Below are 24934 nucleotides of genomic sequence, written 5' to 3' on the forward strand. Positions count from 1 at the left end.
TTAATGGGCATTTTTCTGTGCGGCTTTGGCAATAGCTCTCCGTCGACTTCTGAGGCTTCTCTTGTGTCTGAAAGTGGAAGCTGCAGGGAATTAAACAGAGGGAGAAAGAAAAGCAGGGGGGGAAAAAAACGTATGAGTACAGATTTTTGGATGTCTTGTACAATAATCAGCGAAAAAGGAAGTTATTAACTCGTTCAGCATCTGAACGGAAGACTACGTGATGTCTTGCTACAAATACACAATACAGATAATATGTTCAGCCTACAACCTACAGAATGGACATACTTTCTCCTATAAGTCTGTCGAGATTGCTCTTGTGGGTATCCCCCGCTAAGGCACTTGGTTTGAGAAGAGCTGTAGCTTAAGTAGGCCAGTTCCAGAAATCACCGGGCTGGGAAATGTGTAATTATGCCACTTATGGTAGGCAGACCAAAGAGATGGCTTCAGTCTTTCAAACAATCAAATGATCCTGACCACAGTTCACTTAATCTAAGAAGCACTGCACAAGGCGCATATTGTGCACCGTGGAGAAATAATCTGGTAATTTGTACATAATGACCCAAATGTGCGTGAATACTGACTCCCCTGCTGGCCGAGGTACAGTAACTAATTAATTTGCCTTTTACTTCTAGAGCCAATTGACAAAGGTGGTTTTTTTTCTTTTCTACTGACATGGAGCGCAAATATCAGAGTTGAATGTTTAGGAAAAATCTTGTGTTCGGATTTGTATAGTTAGGTGTGTGATTTCACAGTAATCCGCACATTAAACAAAATGAAGTGAATTCACTAAATGGGGATTTCGCAGGGGAATTGAAAATGTTCAATTCCATGATTTTAGTAGACGATTATGAATGGACAGCCTCACTGAGCATGAAGGACTGGCCCTGTAAAATGCATAAGTAACATGGCTAGATTTATTGAAATGCCATATTAACCCTTGCTGCTGGAGAAGCTCAATCAGACCGGCCATTCATAATTAAATCACAGGGATGAAGTGTTCAATTCTCTTACAAACTCACCATTTAGTGATTACAGCAAAATAGCAGATTATTACTAGGAATGCTCCCTCCAGCTTTGGATATGTGACATTCTGTGGGACTCACGCACAAGATGCATTCTATGGGATGCATGTGCAAGGGTATAATGTTGGAAAACATGGAAATAGGGGCACCATTGAGTAAAGGAACATTAGCAGAAAACAACAAGCCACTATTTTACCGCAGTTAGGTTGTGTTTTCTGTGTCTTAAATTATGGCATGGCTTATATAAACCTACATTAAAAAGTGTCTGTAATAGTCACGGTTTTTAATATAACAAATCTCATATATCAAAGCTTAAAGCTTGTACTTTTTTCTGCCATCAGCTCAATTATTTTAGAGATAATTAGGTTAAAAGCAATGGGCTATTTCTGATCTCGGATTACATATGCTACTCTAGCCACATTTGCCAATTTCCTGATCCTGTGGATCAGGAAACCCTTGTAAAGGCTGAGTCAGGGACAATTATCGACTTAAAAATAGCAAGATAAGAGATAATGGGAGGAATAATCAATCAAATCGCGAAGAAGATATAAATCCTCAAAAGCATAATATTATAATCTGCAAAATAGTTAGATGTAACAGAAAAATGATTCAATAAGGGTTATCCAATTATATGTAAGAAACAGAACATGGCATTTAAAATACTCACGATCTATGCACTGTATCCGTGGCTCATCCCAGTGCCCACTTGGTAGGCACCGGATTATAGGTACGTGGCGTTGTACATAGCCCTGGTTACACTGGTACCGGATTAATGAGTTAATTTCATACCGCTCTTTCTTTCGTCCCAATGTTGCTGCATTTGGTACCACTGGAGGATCGCCACAAGCCACTACAAGGATGAAAACATGAACATTAGCCTTTTCACATGGATATGCATATCAACACAGTGTTCACGCCTATGATACTGAAAGGGTTAATAAAATACCCCAAGGCTGGATCAGCTAAAAAAGATTCCCCTTTTGTGACAGAGCTATGGAATCTGCTGGCACTATATATATACATTGTCACAGATGCTAAAAGAATTGGAGTCCCCTTTTTACTCAGCACTCCTGCTTCATGAAGACCATCTCTTCTAAACACATGGGATCCGCGTTCAAAAGCCATTACTTAAATCTTGTAATATCAGTTATACGTAAAATAATTAAGTTATAATATTTGATGTGATATCGTATATATATCCATGCTTGCAGCTGTAAGATGCAAGTTAGGTAAACACATATATGGCCATGTTGTCCTTTTTAGAATTAAAACTAGGTTACCCAAGGAGGCACTGATACCAAATAATGTGTTCTGGTCCTAGCAGGATCTCCTGCTTAAAAAAACCCCAAAAAACTACAGACATCCTTTGCACCAAAAGAGAAATAAAAGGTGACAGATTAAATAAGGAGCAATAATTCTTGTGGTTCCTTCATCTGGAAAGACCGTTGCTTAGGTCCTTAGCATCCCAATAGCCTTGCAGCGCCCTGCTATCTATGTACACTAGAACCAAACATTCTCAGTCTGTCATTGAATTAATGCTGGGTAAAGAATAGTACTGCTAATTAAAATCTCTTTTAAATACCTATTCAATGTCTTCTTATTATCTTTTGCAAAATTTAGTGGCGGGGATATTTATATACGGTGGTGTGTTTTGCTCAGCCTAAGATGCTTAGCAACAAAATCTAAAAAGCTTTCCTGGGAATACAAAAGATTGAGGCTATTGAAAACCACACAAGGCTTCCCTCTTTTATGAGGTGCTGTAATGAGTAATGACCAAGGAAATGATTGTCTTTTGGTGTGATATTTGGGTGCAAATTAAATATCAATGCCAAAAACATTATAACAGATCTAAAATTCATTATCCATCTTTTAGTCTCAATGCAGCTCAGCATAACATGATGCTCTCATATCTAAAGCTTATAAAAAAAAGGTAATGTCAATCAACTGAACAACTATAGAATAATGTTGTATGGTGTCATAAATATATGTTAACAAAGGCAAAGCGAATTGTCTTGGAGCTCATCGTACTGCTCATTAGTGCTAAATATACAAAGAATGTGATGGAAGATGAAGGAAACGTTGAATTGATGCTGAAATCACATATTGGAGAAGTTAAAGGGAAACTGTAGCTTAATATGAAACTAAAGTTTTTTGCAATGTAATACAACACAATGAGTCCTCTGATACCATATTGCTATTGGAGGCTTCTGCAATCATTTTTGTTAATTACCTGTTCCTTTTTTGCATGTAAATGGCAGATGGTAATTACATGGCACATCATTCCATTCTCCCTTTTCATGCCAGATCATCACTACACAATCCTCACCAGTTGCAAAGAAATTATCAGGCTGGTTTGGCCTCCAGTTTTCATATTGCTAATAAAGAAAACAAATCATGTTCAGATTTATGTTGTCAGAAGGATATTTAAGTATGTTTAAACACTTTTTTATCTTTGTGTTTGGTAAATGTCAAAAATGTTGTTTGTTTTTACTCACGAGATAATGGTGTAAGCATGTGTATGTGCGATGAAGACACAGAAATGCAAGCAAAGCAGAAACACTAGTATATTCAAAACACGTTTGGATGTTTTTCAAGATATAAAATACATACAGGGTTATCACAAGTAAAAGAAAAAGTAGATATGGTAATGTTGATCCAGGGTAAGTCCGACTGCCTTGGAGTCAAGAAAGATTTTTTTCCTTTGAGATGGCATTACTGTCTCAGTGAGTTATTTTTGCCTTCTTCTGGGTCAACTAATATGGGTTTGTGAAATGGTTGAAATTCATGGACTATATGTTTTTTTTTTATCCTAATTAAACATTTGTCTGTTGAATGCAATATCTTATATGAGATGAGATATTTGTTGCTTAGGTTGCAAAAATGCATGTAATAGCAATTGTTTTATTTTATCCAGTAATGCTTCCATATTTGTCACTTTCCAATATTGTAACCATTCCATTTCATCCACACACTGAATGTTATATACCGTGTACAGGACAGACAATCACAGATCCCACATGCCCTGCTTCAACAAAGGTCTTGCCCCCACCCCACATATCGTCACATGCCCCTTACTCTAACCATGCCCCAATAAAAATGTCTCCATGACCTGAAGAGTATGTCCTCAAACAATCAAATAGACATCTGGACAGTTTCCAGATAGAGTAAATATTAATCTGATGATTTACATTGGAATATTTCATCATACAGTTTGCACATAATTCCTAAGAAGAATGGAAACTACATGACATAACCAACCTTGTGAAATATCAGTTATGAGTAAGTAGGTTTCTCTATAGCAACCATTGGTCTAGTGAATGCTGGAGATGTTGTAGATTGTCCAACTTAAACAGGGAGAACAACTACACAGAACAGTTGTTCATATAAGTCCAAACATTATACTCAAGGTGACTTACCAAAGAGTTTCCATCAGACCAACGGAAGTCATTTTCAATAATTTTGTCATTCAGCCCAATCCACTGATAGTCTTGTGCATTGCCTGAATGGAGTGAATGGGATTAGTTATACATTAAAGATAAACTTTCATTATACACATCATTTTTCTTACTGCAGTGACAGCTTTTGACCGCAGGTGTAGTAGTAATGTTGTAATAGAGGCTGTGTACTATAGAATTTTATAGGGTTTCTAACACTGATGTGAATGGTTGATACTATATTGGTTATTTCTAGACCTGTTTTTTTAAATACTACTAGGAATATAACTATTTATTATGGACAATTTTTGAAGGAATTGTCATAAAATGCCTAATGCACTGGATCTTTGCACTACTGCTTTCTATGACGGTAAATCTTATGGATCATATGGATTTTATCAATGGAATTCAAACCATCATTAACAGTTTTTTGTGGACCTAGTAATAGAATCAACCCCTAGTATTCTAATGTAATTAGTGACCAAGAAGGAGGCCAAGAAGGAGATTGGGAAAACCCAGGTAGACATTCTTTAGCGAATGGGTTCTTAGTCAGCATGCATCATCTGCTTTCTAATACATTAACACTGGCAACATATACATAATGACATTATGATCACATTCAATGGATACCATTTTATTTGAATACCTTGTTTAAATAATAATTATCAAAGAATAATAACTGCCACAACTACAATACTAAAAACATAGACTTTGTTAATATACATAGACCAAGAGACAGTACTCATTTCAAATAATTAGCTTTTAAGAAATGTTTAAGCATATTTTCTCTGGAAGATCATTCCAAATACCTTTCAAAATTACACCTGCAGTCTTTATTTTACCTCACCTTCATCAATGGTGAAGGTGTATTAACACATATGTTGGTACTCACCATTCACAAACTCTTGTTCTTCAGGTGAAAGGATGCTAGATAAATGAGCTTGATGGTTTCGACACTGATTCTCTGCATCCACCCAAGTTTCTCTGTCAGAAAAGTGTTTGTAGCAATGACCTTGGAATTTAGTCCAGTCTTCCTCACATACCTCCAGATCTAGAAGATATAAGAAACAAACTGAAGCTCCAGAACAATAACTCTGGTCACTGATGGAAACAAAAGTAGACAGAAGAAGGCTTCTTTCAATGTCCAAGGCTTTGGATGAGAACCTGTAGAATTCAAAATCTCAGTGTCATTGGGAGAAACAGAGTAAGTATTATTAGAGGTGTGTTTCTTTGACCTGAAAGTCTTGAGTGAAAAAGAAAGAGAAAGACACGTCCGCACTCAGATATACAAAAGCTTATAGACAAAATGGAACCAATGCAGGTTCCTCTGCAGGTTCCTCTAACCCCATGTGTGCAATGTGAGTGTCAATTTGCACAACTACTTGGATTTAACACTTTGAGTTTCGATGGTAACTCAAATTGACAGCTTTTAAAAGGCTGTGGTGATGACATCAGTCAGAAGGTAGTCGAAGAAAAGCCTATACCAATGGACATTATGGGCATATATTTGCTATATTTTTCAATTGTGTAAAAATTGGCACTGTTTCTTTAAGACACAGAACCAAAGTGTAAGTAAACTTGAGTTAATTCAAAAGTCCAGAACAGACACAAGATTTGCAATTAGGTTAGACTTATCTGTGTTCATTCGCTGCACTTTCCAATATTCTACACATTAAATTGTATTAACGCTACCAATTTCTTTAGCAAAAGGGAAGTTAAAACTAGCAATAAAAATGGAATTGTAACACATTTGAAACACTGCTGATTTCATTATAAACATTGCGTAATTCATTTAGAAATGGAACAGAAATGCTTTTAGCAATAGTCAGATTCTACTTTGAAAAAAAGCTATTCAAATGAAAAAATAAAGTAATTTAATAATTCTGGCAAATTATGGCCTCTAAACAGACAATTGTCTAAAATAGATGAATAGGAAATAAATAGAGTTTCCATTATTCCATCAGAACATTAACATTTCTGTAACAAACAAATAAACATACAATTTTTTTTTGGGCTGACCATTATCTAAATTAAAGATTTGGGAACTAATTTTACATAAATCCCATAAATTAGTGTTTTCTGAGGCTGAATCGCCTTCTTTTCTGGCCCATGGAGCAATTTATTCATGACATAGAACAAAGAGGGTATTGTTTAAAAAGGGCTTTAAGTTTTAAAATGCATTTTATCAATAATAAAACCAATGAAATGCTCCAATAAGTGGGGTTTTGGGATTTGCTAAGGCAACTTGGTTGGTTCCATTAGGCGTGTGCATCAGTAAGATTTTGAACTGGTGATGTCACCTCATTCTGCCTCTTCCATAGACTTATTCCTAATTTTAAATTGGGTTTCTCGTAAAGCAAGAAGTACCGTATTTGCTCGATTATAAGACGAGGTTTTTTTCAGAGCAAATGCTCTGAAAAATACCCCTCGTCTTCTAATCGGGGTCGTCTTCTAATCAGACCTCAAATAGAGGTCTGATTATGAGACTAAGATCCAGATCCCCCGCACCGCTGCAGGGGACCTGGATCCTCCTGTCTCCCCCCCACACACTTACTTACCGGTGCTTCCTGCTGTATTGCCGGGGCAGCGGGTTGACGTCTACGCGATCCGCGTAGACAACGTCCGCTGCAGCCGGAAGGAGGTGTGGCTAGCAGCGGGGGTTGTCTGCGTCCGTCGCGGATACCTTCCCCGACTGTCAGAAATCAGAGTTCCCCGCACAGGTGCCGGAACTCTGATCTCTGACAGCCGGGAAAGGTATCCGCGACGGACGCAGACAACCCCCCGCTGCCAACTCCACCTCCTTCCGGCTGCAGCGGAAGGAGACGTCAACCCGCTGCCCCGGCAATACAGCAGGAATTTGGAAGCACCGGTAAGTGTGTGTGCGTGTGTGTGTTAAATGGGGGACATAGGGCATTTCTGGAATGCCTTATACCCCTATATGCCACTCTGGCACTTAGGGGGTTAAAAGGCATATTATGGGGCAGAGTGGCATATAGGGAGTTATAAGGCATTTCAGGAAGCAGAGTGGCGTTAAGGGGGCATTTAATAGAGCACTCTGCCTCCTGAAATGCCTTATAGAGTGCTCTATACAATGCCTTTTAACTCCCTTAATGCCACTGCCTCCTGGAATGCCTTATACCTCCCTATATGCCACTCTGCCCCATAATATGCATTTTAACCCCTTAAATGCCAGAATGGGATATAGGGGTATAAGGCATTTCTGGAGGCAGAGTGGCACATAGGGGGTCAAAAGGCATACCATGGGGCACAGTGGCATATAGAGGGTTAAAAGGCATATCATGGGCCACAGTGCCATATTGGTTTTATTTAAAAAAATAGTTTACATGAATTAACATTTACTGGTAAAACTTTTTTCCTTTAGGGTCGTCTTATATTCAGGCTTTTTCTTTTTTTCCTAAGTTAATATTCAGATTTTGGGGGGTCGTCTTATAATCAGGGTCGTCTTATAATCGAGCAAATACGGTATACCCCAACTTTTCTGGTTTTCTGGTCTTCATCATACCACCACAGGTGGCCCCATAATAAAGCAGGTCTGATTGCTCTATCTGTGCTCATCTAAGGAAATCCTGATTGTGATAGAGGTACTTGAGGACCAGCATTGAGATTAACTGCTACTGCTGTAGATGGCTATAAAATCCATCAGACAGGCCAGTGTATTAGCATATGGCAATGCTATAGTATATAGCATTCTACTATAGAGTGACAAAGACTACATGCCCACTTATGGTGTATATGAGCAATATGCTTGGATGCAGCTGAATAGCTCTGTTACAGAAGCTGCTCACAACTGCATATTAAGTAATAAATAATGAGAAAAATACCAAGTTTAACACATTTTTTCCCACCTAATAAAAATTGTGGACATGGACACAATTTCTGGTGAATTTTACGATAATAACTGATTAATCATATCCAGGCAAATTTAACAGGAGAATAGGGGGTATTTACATAAATAGCGTACAAAACTTAGGTTGATCACATACTCAATTGACCTCGCGAGGTTCGTGTGGCACGCATTACATCAGTAATGTGTTATCTAAAAATGGCTGGTGGAATTCTGATAAAAGAACTGGAAATTACCACAGAGCAGACTCATTTGAATTATTAATATAAACTGGACTTAGTTTCAACTAGGATCCAATATATACAACTACATCTGGTGAAAGGAACCTGCAGTTGGCCAGAGAAGAAGACAATGTTTAAAGTGATAATGATGATAAGGTCATATGCTTCACATGTATCTTGAGCTGAAACAAAGAATGTTAAATAAGAAACTGAAAAGAAATGGAATGAAATAAGATTATTCAACATCCTTACTCTTCTCACACAGGCAGGCCTGTATTAGGATATGGCCCACTGAAACAAGCACAATCCTTTGCTTTTGAGGCAGGGGTTTGGATGCATTTGTTAGTAAAATTAGCTCAAGCCACATTGGTCGTACCGATCTGACACAGGTCCCCTCCGTAGCTGGGAAGGCATAAGCATTTGAATGAGTCGATGCCATCAACGCAGGTAGCTCCATTCACACAGGGGCTTGAGTAGCACTCATCAATGTCTGTAAAAAATCAAGGGTCTGCCATTAGGTCTCCTGCTGCTACCCTGTCCAAAAAAAGGAGAGCAACTACTTGTTCTGTACTGCTTCAGATGCTGCTGCTAAGGTATGCATATATTGTATATATACATATACATGACCCTGTTTCTGGAACAAGGCGATGTGTTTTTAGTTAAAATATTAAAGCAATGTATTACCTTACTGACTCTTAAATTATTAGGTTAGCAGTCATACTAGATAGTTTTTTTGTTGGCTTTAATAAATTTTTGACTTAGTTTAGAGAAGAGGTGATAACTAGATCCCTTTTTTATTGCTAAATGACGTACTGTGATCATCCACATGGTGCAGGAGATATTTGTGTAGACAGGTAAATTACTAGTACTTAATATGTTAATTAATTAACTAGTGTTAATATAGCATTTTAAAAGAGAAAATGGCTGTCACCAAATTTAGATTATTCAATATATATATAGTGTGCTAAACTGCATGCTTTACTAGAAATTGTCCCTTTTTGCTAATTCTGTGGATTTATATTATTTTATTAAATATATAACGATATAAAAATCTAATTTAATGTATCTCTGGACAAAGAATATAATCTTTCCTTGAACAAAACTAAACAAAAAAATCTACTTTTTGTGTAATTTGAGTTTTGTTTTTTTTTCTTTTGACATTGAAGGGTCATTTATCTGCAACCAGGTAGGAAGATAGCATTATACATAATTTTAGACTAACACAATTTGTGTTAACCCATAATGCATCTGATTTACATAGCCAAAGGAATCAGCCACACAAAAAAGTGCGCAGTTAGAGCACAAATTGATTAAGACAAAATTAAATTACCCACATTCCTAATATATTGAAATTTTGACGTTCATTCTATATATTTATATTAGTAGGTGTGTGCTATAGTTCATGGCCATTGATAAATAACCTGGCTATTATAAAAAAAAAATCCCCAGTCTATAGATAATAGTAGGTGATCAAAACCCTATTCTGCATTTGGAACTGTGTACCTAATCCAAATAGAATGAAAGCTCAGAATCTTAGCATGTTCTATGTTTGTCAGTAAGCAGCAGCAATTTGAACCAGAACTGAATGGACACCAACTGAACAAGCAACAATTAGCATCAATTATGTTTTAAGCAGGCTGAAAGAGGGAAATTAGGCATTTAGCTAAAGCAAGGCAGACGGCAGGGAGTGCTGGGGACTTAAAAATGCAGGAGATTAGACGTTTTAAGCTTCTTCTTTCCACCTAGCAGGTCTGGTGAGGTTTTTCATACAAAATTCCTGGAGGAGAACAAAATGAAGAGAACAAAACATATCACAGTACCAAACAATTTAATCGCCTGAAAAATTAGTTCAATTTCCATAGGTTCAATGAATTTCTACATTTAGAAAATTCCTGTTAAATAATTTTCAGTGCCTGCTGAAGAAAAGTAGCAGTGATATTAAATTTATTTTATTATCTTTTTCTTATAAGAAAAAATCCTGAAATTTCAATTGTGCAGTTTTTATAACAACTTTGCACTGATTTTGATAAATGACCCAATTCTTCTTTGCTAGAGACAGGATAATAAGCAACAATTTTGTTTCTATTTGAATAACATTTAGTTGCCCTGAACATTTACAGGCAAACATATTTTTCTTAAAAAAACTCCTCTAAGGTTTCAAGGAGGTTTTCAGTTTACATTTCCACAATATGGAAATTCTTTTTTTTTCTTCTATTTTTTTCTTCAACAAAAAATAATAAAATGAATACAGAAAGAAATTGATTCATACAAAACTGTGCTGTACATATAGAACGGTAACAAAGAGAACTGTAGTTCAGCAACTATTTGGGATTTCAAGCCATGAAAAATAAACAGCCAGTGAACCTCAGGGAAACCTTCAAAGTGGTCCTTGGGATAATCCATACTGAGACTCTCAAATTTCCAAAAATCTAATTAACATTCACAGGAGGTGCACAGGCATAAAATGTCTGGACATAGATTGAAAATGGTTGGCGAGTGGGGAAACCAACTTAATAAGAATCAGCTACTAGTAAGCCATTTTCTATGTACATAAGTTATGGCAAACTAAAGTCAACAGACAAATATATGAAGCAAAGACCCATGAGGATAGGGTCACAATGACTGATAGGTTACCTCTATCGACAAAAGGTCAGCACAGGATATGATATTCACTTGAGCAACGCTAATTAAAATTGGCATATTGCAGCTGGACAGAAGGATTGCCCACCCTATTAGTAAAGTCTTAGTTAGTTTGCCTTTAGTGATATCATCACTGATAAAGTTTATGGAAGCCCTGCGAATTGTAAAACTAATTATCATTAATTAGTCAACACAAAATACCAAAGGCATAATATTTTACCTATATCACAGTGGTCTCCTCCGTATCCTGGCGGGCACTTACAAGAAACTCTCCCTTCCTTTTCTACACATGTTCCAGCCCCGCATGTCAGATCAGCACATGTTCCAATAATTCCTACAGTCATCAGAAATATTCATAGGATCATTGTTTGTAAATGATCTTCATACATAATTAAATCAATTGTGGTTATACATATAGAACAGATTAATTAGAAATTGGAATTTCTGTAACACACACACATACAGAGTGAATCTATCTATCTATTTATCTATCTATCTATCTATCTAAAATTGAAATATTGAGACTACCAAAGTTAATAAATGCTAATAATTGGTTGTTTTTTCCAGTACTATATCTCAGTTTATAAATAGCAAGAGAAAAATTATAGCAATCTCTATTCTATTAGTACTCAAAATCTGTTTTTCTGCATATGATAAATAGTTGTAGTCCATCAACACCTCGAGAGGCATACTTTGGCTATACCCAGATTATGTTTATGGAAAGATTATTACCTTCAACTTCAGTCACATCAGGAAGAATGTCTGTCAGACTTGGTGCTGCTGATGACATCGCTGTAGATAGCTCAGTTTCTTCACGAGCATATTCAGGTGACTTTGATGGAAGTAGTATTTCAGATTCTGGTTCAGAAGTGCTGATAATAATATCAGGCACAGATGTTTCACCTGAGAAATCTGGAGGAGAAGCTGGAAAATGTCCAGAGATGTCTGCACTGCTTTCTGTGCTTCCTTCAAGAGATAGTTCAGTGACCCCACTAGCTAGTGGAGTTCCAGAAGATTCTCCACTGGTGTCAGGGACAGGGGAAATTTCACCATTAATATCACCTGAAGCCGAGGTTTCTATTACGTATGGTAAGGTTACTCCACCTAGCTCTTGTGAAACTGTTGGTTTTGTCACAACCTCAAGTATATCATCAGTGATAAACGTGACACCAGAAAATCCAGAAGCATCAGTGCTAGAAAACTCACCACTAACTTCTTGCTTTCCAGATCCACTTATCACATTAGCTCCAGATGCTTCGGCTGATGCTTCTCCTGAAGAAAATCCACTAACCTCAAATATTCCTGATGGGCCCTCGCCTGCCTCCTGGGTGACAGGATCTTTTGTTGGAAGCTCAATTAACGTGATATCAACATGAGATATGGTAGGGATTCCAGAAAAACCACTCATATCTTCAATCCCAGAAGGCAAACCACTCACAAATGCAATTCCAGATGTATCTCCACTTGAAATTCCACTAATATCTACTTCACCACTAGGGACCCCTCCGGAAATAAAACCACTTATATCTATAAAGCCTGAAGGCTCGCCACTAGCCCCAGACACACCTGATACGTCACCAGAGAAACCTTCATCTCCAGAGAAAAAGCCACTTACTTCCACCGACCCTTTCCCTTCCTCTTCCTTCTCTGTTGGTTGAATAACTTGTTTTAAGCTTTCATCTATAAAAGTAACACCAGAAGCTTCACCACTTTCCTCAAAAATACCAGAGGCAAGACCACTAATGTCAAATATGCCAGAAGGCTGTCCACTTATGTCTAGAATTCCAGAGGATTCACCACTAAAGTCTACTATTCCAGAATATCCCCCACTTAAATCTGTCACACTTGATGAGTCACCACTCAAGCCAGATAAGTCACCACTAATGTCTAATATCCCAGATGTTTCTCCACTTAAACCTGACAAATCTCCGCTAATGTCAATGACTCCAGAAATTTCATCACCACTAATGCCAGTTATACCAGATTGTTCCCCGCTAATATCGATTATGCCAGAAATATCCCCACTAATATCGATTAAGCCAGAAATGTCCCCACTAATATCGATTATGCCAGAAATGTCCCCGCTAATATCAGCTACCCCAGAAATGTCCCCGCTAATATCAGCTACGCCAGAAATGTCCCCGCTAATATCAGCTACGCCAGAAGTATCCCCGCTAATATCAGCTACGCCAGAAATGTCCCCGCTAATATCAGCTACACCAGAAATGTCCCCGCTAATATCAGCTACACCAGAAATGTCCCCGCTAATATCAGCTACGCCAGAAATGTCCCCGCTAATATCAACTACGCCAGAAATGTCCCCGCTAATATCAGGCACTCCAGATACATCCCCACTTATTTCTATTAATCCAGAAGTAATTCCACTAACATCAAATCCAGAGGGTTCTCCACTGATGTCAACAAACCCAGAAACCTCTCCACTCACATCAATTCCAGAAGACAATCCACTGACTTCTAATCCAGAAGACTCACCGCTTAGTTCAAATCCTGAAGGTATACCACTTAAGTCACCTGATGGCAGCCCAGATATTTCACCGGAAGCACTAAATTCTGTTTCTCCTTTTCCTTCTGCTTCTGTTTCAGGTGCCTTTGTTGCACCTTCTATCCATGTTGTATCCACATGAGTAATAGTTGGGAAACCAGAAGGAAGTCCACTAATATCTTCAATACCAGATGGAAGACCACTCACAAACCCAGATGGCAAACCACTAGGTAATTCAAGGCCAGAAGGTTCTCCACTAATGTCTCCAGAAGACCATCCACTAATATCTATTGATGTAGAAGACAGCCCACTAACTGTTCCAGAAATTTCTTCATCCCCAGAAGGCAATCCGGATGGTAGTCCACTGATTTCACCTGATGGCAGCTCACCAGAAACATCTCCAGAAGGAAGACCACTTACTCCAGACACACCACTTTCTTCTCCACTAACTTCAGGAAACCCTGATATTTCAAGTCCTGATGGCAATCCACTTTCCTCGATTCCTGAGACTTCTCCACTAGGCTCTCCTGAAATGTCTCCAGAAGGTTCACCACTAACCCCACTGGCTACTGCAGATGATTCTCCACTTATTTGTTCAGTAACTGTACTCACAGGAGGAATGGCTGAAGGGCTCACTTTGTACGAGCAAGAGAAATATACAGAGAGAAAAAGAAAGAGAGAAATTAATTACTGCCTATATATATGTTAAAAACAGTAAACATAAATAATAAAAACTGACATTTAATATATTTTTGTAACAATATTCTTATAATTTGTAATTGTCTTTATTAGATCATAAAATGAAAGCCTGCGTGCCCGCCCATCCTTGAGGGGCCTGAGTACCAGCCTCCTCCCTTCAGACTATGTGCCCTGGCCTTGGAAGGGCTTCTGTTTTTTGGGGGGATTTTTTGACAGTTCAATCATAAGTATGTATAACCTTATGGAGATGGCGTACTGTATAAAATATTCTACAAAGACTGACCATTTATCTAAAAAATTATATGATCATTGCTCTATAATTTTACTGTTTCAATGTTACAATGTTTGCCCACCAGGCAAATATCCCGTGAGCCGCTGGCCGACATTGCTCCATACTCACTGCAGTAGGACTAGATTCACTTGGAAACCGACATAATACTGCCCAACATATTGCCTATCATCCTCGCCAATGCATTTCAGTTAATGACATTACAAACTGATGGTCATTGAATTTTTTAGAAGTCTGGTCTAAAATATTACTTAGAGGTTTGGCACACATTATATTTTACTATTGTTTTTATTCTTTACATATCTCATAATATCACTATATTCTTAGCAATGACCACATATCTCTTTTGTTGATGTGCAAACATAAAATTTTGTGACAGATAAAGACCATTCGGCCTATGTAGTCTGTCTGTTTTATCCGCTTTAAAAACTTAATCAGTCCTTGGTTTCATCTTAGATTCATACGCCTATCACATACAGATCAGTGTCCAATTTGTTTAGAAAATAAACATTCATTACTACTCCCTGATATAACAATTGTTTAGCATACCTGTTAATATCTCAACAGTTGGGACAGCAGTAACATTTGCCAACCATAAGTCTGTCTGATTCTCAAATTCAGTGGAAATCTCTGGTTCCGCAGTTGTCCCTTCTCCAGAAGGTTGCCACTCCAAGCCTGGAACCACCTGAGTCACAAAAAGTTCTTCTTCAATCGATGTAGTAGCTGGAACATCTAAGACTGGGTGAGCTAAAAGATAATTTGTAAGATTTTATGAAACACTATACAGTCATCAACTTGCAGCATTAGAGTCTCCAGTAATTTTAATATTGCTTAAAAATGAAAATGAATGTAACCGGCTTTCTGAGGACACATTTAAAAACGATCTCATATTTCAGTAAGTTTTAAGAACGATCCTATATTTTCCTAGACTTTTTTTGCTAAATGTAGAACTTGATGATACATGGAACATTATCTCTGTGTTCATGAGACTTAGGGCCCCCAATTTTGGAGTCATAACTGCTCCATCTGAACACGACCAAAGGCATTTTAAGCCATACACCATACACCTTAGTGAAGCCCAACTGTAATATGTCACTTATTTATAGACTATATGACAGATCACCTTCACAAGGCACAATGACCAAAACCCAATGTTTGAAACAGATCAATTCATCCAGACATGGTTGGCTATCTATCTATCTATCTATCTATCTATCTATCTATCTATCTATCTATCTTTCTATCTATCTATCTCCATTTAATGGACTCCCATTTATCAGTCTTCACTATAATACATAAGTAATTCTTAATTATTATTGCTACTTCCACATTGGCAGAGCTTTAGCCAAGTTCTGTTAAAACATTCTATAGATGTATACCTGGTACCGTCATAAGAACTTACCTTTAAAGCAAAAAGCATGATGTTTTGATAAGGGATCGGGGAACCCTGTTTGATTTGGATGAACATAAACTGTTCTCACTCCAGGCTGGTCTCCCCCACAAGCCCGACGTGGTGTCACAATGGGGTAACGGATGCTTCCATCAGCTAGCCAGCCTGCCCTGCACTTGTGCAGTCCATTTTTCCAGGCGCCATATAGTTGTCCAGTTGAGGCTAAGGTGGCATTCTTGCTCTTGCAAAAATCCTTTGCTTCTTGGAAAGTGAACTGATCTGGTTTAGTTGCAAAAAACACTTCACCTGCAAAGATTCATATTGTGATGTAACAGTTAATTTAGGTCAATAACTAACCTTACCACTAGGGCAGCATTAATGAAGAATAACGTTTGACCAGCATTAAAATTATTCTGCATGTTACACCTTATATGTATTTCATTATCAGAATACTAAGAGCATATTGGTGTCGTGCAAAATGAAATAACATAATTTTCTGTACACCTATAAATATTCTGTATCTCCCTTTACATTTATATATATACTTCTCATTGATGCAACTTGGCCAGTAGCATCCACTTAATGGAGGAAACAGAAAACTATCCTGTATCAGAAGAAGTTCTAAAAATATAAATTTCATATTTTGTACTTAAACATCTGGCCCAGATTATTTATCATCTCATTAGGGGAACCCCTAAAATCACAGTTTGAACATGGGGATGTTCTGTTGTTTATGTACCCCGTTTATTGGTTTTGCTGTACAAAACCCTAATGCTAAAAACCTTAAATTTGTTTGATAAACATAGCAGATTTATAAGAAATTGAATTAGTGTAGTCCCAATCGAACTAAAAGAAGTATTTTCATGTAAACAGCTACTGCAAGGCTGCACAGATTTGCTGAACATATTTAATTGCTGATCATAAATCTAAGAACAAATTATGCTGTGTTTCAGATCAACAGAGATTCTGAAACAATTTCCTAATGGGGTTATACGCAAAAACCAGTTACATTCTCCTTAATGATCTGTGAACAAGCAATGAGAGATGCGCTTAGCGTAATCAAATTAAGTCACTTTTATTTCCTAAAAACAAGGCAAAAGGGTTGCAAGTGTGTATTAAGTACACATAATAACCACAGCCCATCTTGCTGTTTTTTTTTAACCCTTTAAGACACGGAGGAGAGGGAAATATGCTGTTCATTAATTAGCATAATAACATGATGCCCCAGGACACATAGATGCCAAGGGCTGCATGATGGGCATACCTGGGAACTTCTGTGCTCTAGCTACACGGAGCCTACCCTTGCAGGACTACTCCAGGACTGTCCACTGACATCAGTGGGCTGTCCCCCTGATGTCGGGGGTGGTCTTGCTGATGTCAGGGGCATTCCTGCTGATGTCAGGAGCATTCCTGCTGATGTCAGTGGGCATTCCCTGGGATTCGGTTCTAGGGATGGCCTGTGGGTGCTGTCACCCTACTTAAACCCCAGGTATTCTGGTCTCCCTCTTCCTTTTTTTTCAGTTAGTACAGTGAAGCTGATTAGCTGTTCCAGCATGTCAGATTTGGAGAGCCTAGTGGAAGTGGTGAAGGAAGGCAGCTGTGGAGAAAGCTAGTGGAACAGCTTGGGGAACTCCCCGGGCTTAGTCAGGTGGGATGGCCTTCCCATCCATCCCCTCCTGTAGGCCCCCAGCCCTATAGGGGCACTAACATAAGCAATCAGATTCCTGGGTTGTTGTTAGAAAATTAATGACCAATAAGTACACAAAACAAAGCAAGAATTCAGTGAATACCATTCAAAAACACTAAGTAAAACTTGCGTTCTCTAGTAGCATTTATATGATGACTGGTTACTTTCTGTGCATCCCTTATGGGTTATCCTGTAAATGTTGTGCATGTGTGTATAGTGTGTATATATTTAATAGTATGTATAGTGTATAGTGTGTATATATATTTAATAGTATGTATATAGTGTATAGTGTGTATATATTTGTTTGTGATTAAAGTTTTTTTCAGTCAGTTCCTGATTAAAATTATTTGGGGTGGTCCCTCTTGATCTTGTATGAGCCAAGCACGGTTGGAGCCATGCTTGTTTTTTTGACCTGTTCAATCTCTCACTAACAGAGTTGAGGATATGTGACATGTAGGTGACCCACGATGTAGAAGCGAATGGAGGAACAGATCTCCTGCTACCCATGCTAAACACAATAACAGTGCCACAAACACTCTTTACCTCTTCAGCGCTAAATCAGTCCATTACTGAGTTACCCAGAAGATTACACTTAAAGAGATGCACAAAACATAGCAACCACTAGGACACACAAACATGGTTCTGTTGATTTAGCATCCCTGTTGTGTTATTGTTGTTGAATCACATACCTCTTAGAGAATCAATATAACAATACACATCATAAACTTCTTCAGGATTCACCACTCCATAGTTACGGACCCCAGGAAATCCATTCTTGTCACCATTGCAGTTTTCTCGAGGGTTGACGATTGGGTATCTATAATGCAGAAAAACAAACTTTTTTGCCCTCTAAGGATGTATGGATGTTATAAAAAAATGTCTCCACTTGAAATACTAACAAATATGGGTTATTATTTCTAGACACAATACTGTTCAGAGTTACTTTGACAGTGAACCATGCATCACCCATTTTTCCCATTCTTTCTGTTTATGTCTTCTATGTATTATTCCGTTTTTTGCACTTGCAACAAGATACTGTAATCACTTAAATAGCTCAACCGTTCTTAGAGCAAGGTTGAATTTAAATTCCAAACACCCCTTGGCACAAAGGAGTGCTGTGTCACCCCAAAATGGTGAAACAAGCAGAACAATATTCTAAAAATACACTCTGATAATTTACAGAGGCACCTTGCAAAAAACTCTGTGCAGTGGAATTTCCAGTACATACTGTAATCAGGGTTAGATTTACCCAGGTTCCCCTAGGCCCAAATGGTCATGGTAAAAAAAAATAAAAAATTTAAAAAGGGTTTACAGGCTATACCGCCCTGGCTGTCATGAACCAGAGTTGTGGCTACAACTGGACTTTTGGGACCAAGGTAGATAAGAGGTCCTCTTTATCATTTGAGCTTTTTTTTGTGATCAGAGGGGGAACACAAATACCCATTACTATGTTCTTTGCTTTAGCCCATCTAGAAAAAGTTCTGTGGATGCTCACGACATTGCAATGAAACCATCTATGTTGTACCTGACAGTTTGGTCTGATATCCATCCAGCGTCACATTGATCAAATCCAGCTTCATAGGCAGCTTGTAGTTGAGCAGGGCTGGCGATAACAGCATTGTTGTCCAGACAGGCCTGTTTGGCCTGAGTGAAATTGAGGGAGTATCGACTGGATCCAGCACGATAATGAAACACAACACCTTTTCAAAAAACAATACCATGGAGGTTAGTGATCAACTTCCCTTTGGCTTGCTGTATAACCTGTATACAGGAAGGCTGATAAAGACTCTTATTACCACAAAAAAAACTTTACAAAGCAATGCTAGAAAAGATTAAAAAAACAACTTTCCGTATAAAATTTCTTGTAATCATGATCACGATCAGTGTATCAAGAGGCCCAGGGCTTTTAAAGACACTTCCCCACTACAATGTGAAGGAATGAAGGGGTTTATGTTTCTTGTTTGTAATGTAAAGGCACAAAAAGGTGAATAAATAATACCCTTCACCCATTAAAACAAACAAATTGGAAAAAAATAATAATGTCTGTATGCATGAAATAGGAAGCCTAATACAGCGGACCTAAATAAATTGGAGCATTAATACATTCAACATGAAACATAACTAGTTTTTTTTAAATATTGTTGGACAGATGGAAAGTTGGAGTTGGCCATGTTCTTTGTATTTATCATAAAATGCACATATAAGCAACCACTTCAGCATTACAGCCCTTGGGATGTGGCTCTATATAATACTGGAACCCCTACATTTCTACAATAGAGTCTTAATAATTGGCTTATCTATTTTCTCTTGTGTACAACCAGAATGACAATCTCCCCATTTGAGTAGTACTCACCAGACTCAGAAATGGGTTTTCCAACTTCAACAACAGCAGTTGCAGGAATTATTTCAACTTCCCCAGCCGTTGCAGTTATCTCTGGTAAGGCTGTCACATCTTCTGCTGTTGCAGTGGCTTCTAGAGAAGGGAGAGCAGTAACATTTTCCAGCCACAACTGGATACCTTCTTCTGTAACATTTTCCAGGAAGCCCTCTGTTGAAACCAGCTCTGGAGTAGCTGTGAACCCATCTTCAGATGGTGTTAGAGTAAAGTCCACCTCTTCCAGTGTAGCAATACTTCCACGGGCTTCCACTTCGCTTGCATTGCGCTGTAGGATGATCTCCAGCCCTGGCTGGGTTACAGTTTGAATGGTGATGTTGTCAGCATCATCTGTTAAATTGAATAAAAGAGGTTATAACAGGCACACCTAAAAAAAAGTCACATGGCAAAGCAACGGAGAAGTTATTAAAGAAAGAGTGATTGGTTAAAGAAAGAAAAGTTAAATTATCCCTTACTATATAACAATTTCTTCCCGTATTTAGTGGTGCTGCTAAATTATAACATACATTACAAAATATCTTTATGTTTCAGAGTTCACCTCATTCTTATCCTTTGCCCCAATATTATTGTTTCATTTATCTTAAAATCAAGGTATATTTTTGAAATATGATTATAAGGTGTGTCCAGTATGCATTGTTTGTTTTGTAGTTTTTTTTCATACAAGGGATGGTGTATTGGAGTCTGTGATCTTTTTACTCAAGCATTATATCGAGATACCAAAATTACTTAATTTTTTTTACATATGCTTCAAAAGAGATTAACCACCCCAATTATTCAATTAATGCAAGCAATCAGCAGAAATAGAGAAACCCGCAAAATAAAACATATCTAAATGCAATTAAACTAACAAATGAAAAGCCGGTATTACTAACCATTATAGCAGATTGCATCGTAACGAGACAGTGGATCAGGATATCCAGTCTGGTTGGGGTGAAGATAAACTGTTCTTACTCCGACTAGGTTTCCACCACAATTTGGACGTGCTATGGATATTGGGTATCTAACACTGCGATCTCCAAGCCAACCTGCACTGCAGACATCCATGCCAGTCTGCCATGCCAAATATAACTCCCCAGTGGTGGCCAGCCTGGCACCAAGTCTTTGGCATTGCTGTTCTGCTTCTTGGAAGGTGAACTTTTCAGGAGATGTTGCATAAAACACTTCACCTAAAACGGCAATTTCAATGGTAATGCTTAAAGAGTTGCACAAACTAAAGTGGAATGTGCATCAAGTGCAATATTTAGTAACATAGAAGAACAGACGGCACACATAATTTGGTTGTTAATGTAGCAGCCAGACATATGTATATGTAGAAATACAAAACCATGCACAGAAAAAAGTTAAGGATACCTTGCATTTCCTCGGCAAAGCAGTAGACATCATATGTTTCATCTGTCTCTCTAACACCATACGTTCTTACTCCTGGAAATATGTCTTTGTCACCATAGCAGGCTTCGCGTGGATCATGGATGGGATAACTGTTTAAAATGTTGGGGAAAGTGCATAAAACAGGAATCACATGGATAATCTACAGTCATTTTGCATTTGGTTTGCACGTAGTATGGGTTATTGCGATATATGTACACGTTATTCATTGAGCTGGGAGTTTTAAATAACTAATGTACTACTGAATATATATGAATCAAATGTGTTCCATATTTAACTCTATAATTGTAGTTAAAACATATACTGTTAAAGGGATTTCACTGAAATTCTGCAATACTTGGGATTCCAAAAGTAAAAATTGCAATTAGACAGACAACAAAATTACTAAATTTAAATATGGATAATACAGAAAACACTGATGTTTACCGAACAGTCTGATCTGAGAGCCAACCAGCATCACATTGGTGATAACCATCATCATATGCTGCCTGAAGCTGCTCCGGAGTAGCTATGGTTGCACTGTTCTGAATACAGGCTTTTTTGGCGTTCTCAAAGTTCAAAGTGTATCTGGTAGAAATTGCTCTGTAGTGGAAAACAATCCCTGAAAAATAGAACATGAATGAGCAAACTCTATTAAACATGTGCCTTTAATATGAAGAAATGTCAGATTTTGGAAATCTCTATACCCTATAATAGTAGCCTATGAAGTGCTCATGCAAAGAGTGACTTTTGTAAATGCACTCTGGTTTGAGGGTGGTATCTGGCTCTACCCACTTCTACCCAGTTCTGGCCATTTCCCAGAGCTCTCCCCAACTACTCATGCATGGCTCTACTCTCGCCTAACTTCTGCATGGAGAAGTAGGTAAAGTCTCCAGGCTGTCATACCCTGAAAGCTCTCAGGTATCCATATCCAGCCTGTGGGCCTTCTGTCAGACAACAATTACTTAACAGATTAGAAAACACAATATTAAACCCATCCCCCATCATCAAAAATTAATATTGGGTTAAGAGTGCAAATTTGGGACCTTCAAATATTTTTTTTGTCTTTTATGACATTTTTGTTTTTTTTCATATTATCCTCTCTTTCAACTTTAAATGTGTCATTTGATAAAGTGCAAAGCATTAGAGTGATTACCTTTCACATTAACCTCTATTGTGTCCTGACTGTCCTCAATTCCATGCATCACTTCACAGCGGTAGATTCCTGTATCCGCAGATAGCAGGTTTGCAATTTCCAGGGAAATATCAGTAGGGATCATTGGGTAGTTTGGCATAGAAATACGATCTTTGTACGCATCATTTATACGAACTTGGCCATCGGTGGCCACCAGCAGAACAGTCTCCCGTCCCTTGTTATGTCTGCTCCACTTGATCCTTGGTGTTAAAGGTGCCGTTGAGGGGGCCACAGTCAAATGTTCCAAGGCATTGATGTAATAACAGGGAATGATTAGGGGTTGTCCAAGCTGGACACTCAAGGGTGACTCTGTTGGTATACTCACACTCAGTGCGTTACCATGGTCTGCAGGTTACAAAACAAGTATAAGTCAAATGAACACACAGATCACAAGTCTTTTAAAAGTCAAGATTTTATTTGTTACAATGACCTAAGTGGTAAAATATTTAGTAGGGTAAGGCTGTTAAAAATGTGTGAAAAACGTGTACCATTTTGACCTATGCTCATGTCATCCCACACTATAAAGCCGGTGGTGGTTTAGTGATATTTGTCAACAAGCAAGTAGCCTTACTGAGACATTTCCATTGTCTTTATTACTCTTTACTCATCATTCAAAAATTAATCAAGGTTATTTTCACGTGTTATGGAAAAATATTAACTTTTTATCCAAATATAACTAAGATATAGCAGATTTAGCTGTAGCTAGTTTGAATAGGCCTATCTCTTCATGGGAAACATCTATTTATGATGTTAAAAGCACAGTTACATTTATTAGATTGTTCCAACATTATATCAAATGTGTATATATAAATGAATTGATCCCTTGTTCACAGCAATTATTGTATGCAGTATGCTAAATATTTTAGTTGGCAATGTAATATATCTAGATATTAATTATGAATATCCATTCATATTTCAGTAAAGAGGCAGGTATGTATTGATGGGGCTTTTTGTTTAAAGTGCAATCAATTTCTATCCTCTAATTATTGCTTTCTTTGATTCATAAAGGCCTACATTCTCTACAGTGCCACATACTGTGCCATACTAAAGCACTGAAAAATATAAATAATCATATGTACGAAAATACATTTACAATAAATCAATGAATCCAGCCATTCAAACAAAACGTTGCTTAGGCATCACGATTTTTTAATGCTCAATAAGTATGGTGAAATAATTATGAATTGCTTCTTAAACAAGCTTAATATACTATTTTCTATTATGTATTATGAATCATATATTATTAGGGACTGCTTAATTACAGCATATGTTCATGCAAAATCCCCAAATAACACATCTGCTTTTACATTTTAAACTGACGATATCGTTCTTTGTAGATGATTGCAAAAAGTAAATTCTCTTTTTTATTAACAAAAAAATTTATTTTTGCAGAGAGAATATATATATAAATTACTATATTGTCATTCAGAAAGCAATGGGGAATGAATCTGCCATTGCCTTAAATACTGTGTAGTGATGTGTTTATGGCAGTGCCCCACTTAGTAAATATATCAGGTATTGCCTCCAAGTGTCACTCAGCAGGATAAATATTAGAAAAGGGTCTAAAAAGTCACTTACCTGGAATCTCTACAGAAATTGCTGCAGCGATGACTCGCAAACACACAAACACTAAGAGTAAAGTGGTCATAGTTTACCTGTTTCAAAAAAAAAAAACCCAAGAAAAAGCAAGTAAACACATGAGAAAATATTTTTTCTTTATTTTATAGATATAATGTACTGTAGGGTATTCACAAGACACAAGAGACCAAAACAGTAACAATGTCTATGGAGGGCTGCTTGAGAAATTATTATGTAAATGCCAAATTATTATTATTATTATTATCCTTTATTTATATAATACCAACAATTAATGCAGTGCTTCTTAAGAGGTACAACAAAACTATAACTGATAGGCTAAGACAAACTGGATCCTGCTCGCAAGCGGACAATAGGAAAATATAAGAAATAAGGATTATTAGTACTAGAAGTAGTAGTATGTTTCACAAATGGATCAAAATTACAAGGGGACCCTGAAAGGAATTTACAACCTTTGTGCACAGTTAAGCAAATGTGACGTCCACTTATAGAATATTCTGTCGAATGGACAATTTACTTGCAATTTACTTTTGGTATGGACGATATACTGGATTTTGACTAACACAGTCTCTTATGCTTAAATTGCCGGATGGGCATAGAGCATTCCCTGTCGTCTTTTTAATATAACCACCA

The 24934-nt window shown here is 37.6% G+C and overlaps 1 protein-coding gene across 1 annotated transcript; it reads right to left on the reverse strand.

The window, feature by feature from the left end:
- On the reverse strand, positions 1-24353 carry LOC149300009 (aggrecan core protein-like). The gene is made up of 19 exons (XM_089485500.1): positions 24284-24353; positions 22667-23050; positions 21958-22132; positions 21496-21623; positions 21018-21311; positions 20104-20475; positions 19276-19450; positions 18440-18567; positions 16076-16369; positions 15223-15420; positions 13154-14320; positions 11915-13018; positions 11403-11516; positions 8919-9032; positions 5349-5507; positions 4439-4521; positions 3253-3397; positions 1690-1872; positions 1-80 (listed from the first exon to the last, which is right to left on the reverse strand). The coding sequence occupies exons 1-19, from the start codon at positions 24351-24353 to the stop codon at positions 1-3; spliced, it is 5367 nt and encodes a 1788-aa protein (XP_089341626.1).
- Positions 24354-24934: the final 581 nt, after the last annotated feature.

Source organism: Sceloporus occidentalis, unplaced genomic scaffold, assembly GCF_023333645.1.
Source record: "Sceloporus occidentalis isolate IW3139 unplaced genomic scaffold, rSceOcc1.0.p SCAF_26, whole genome shotgun sequence".
NCBI lineage: Eukaryota > Metazoa > Chordata > Lepidosauria > Squamata > Phrynosomatidae > Sceloporus > Sceloporus occidentalis.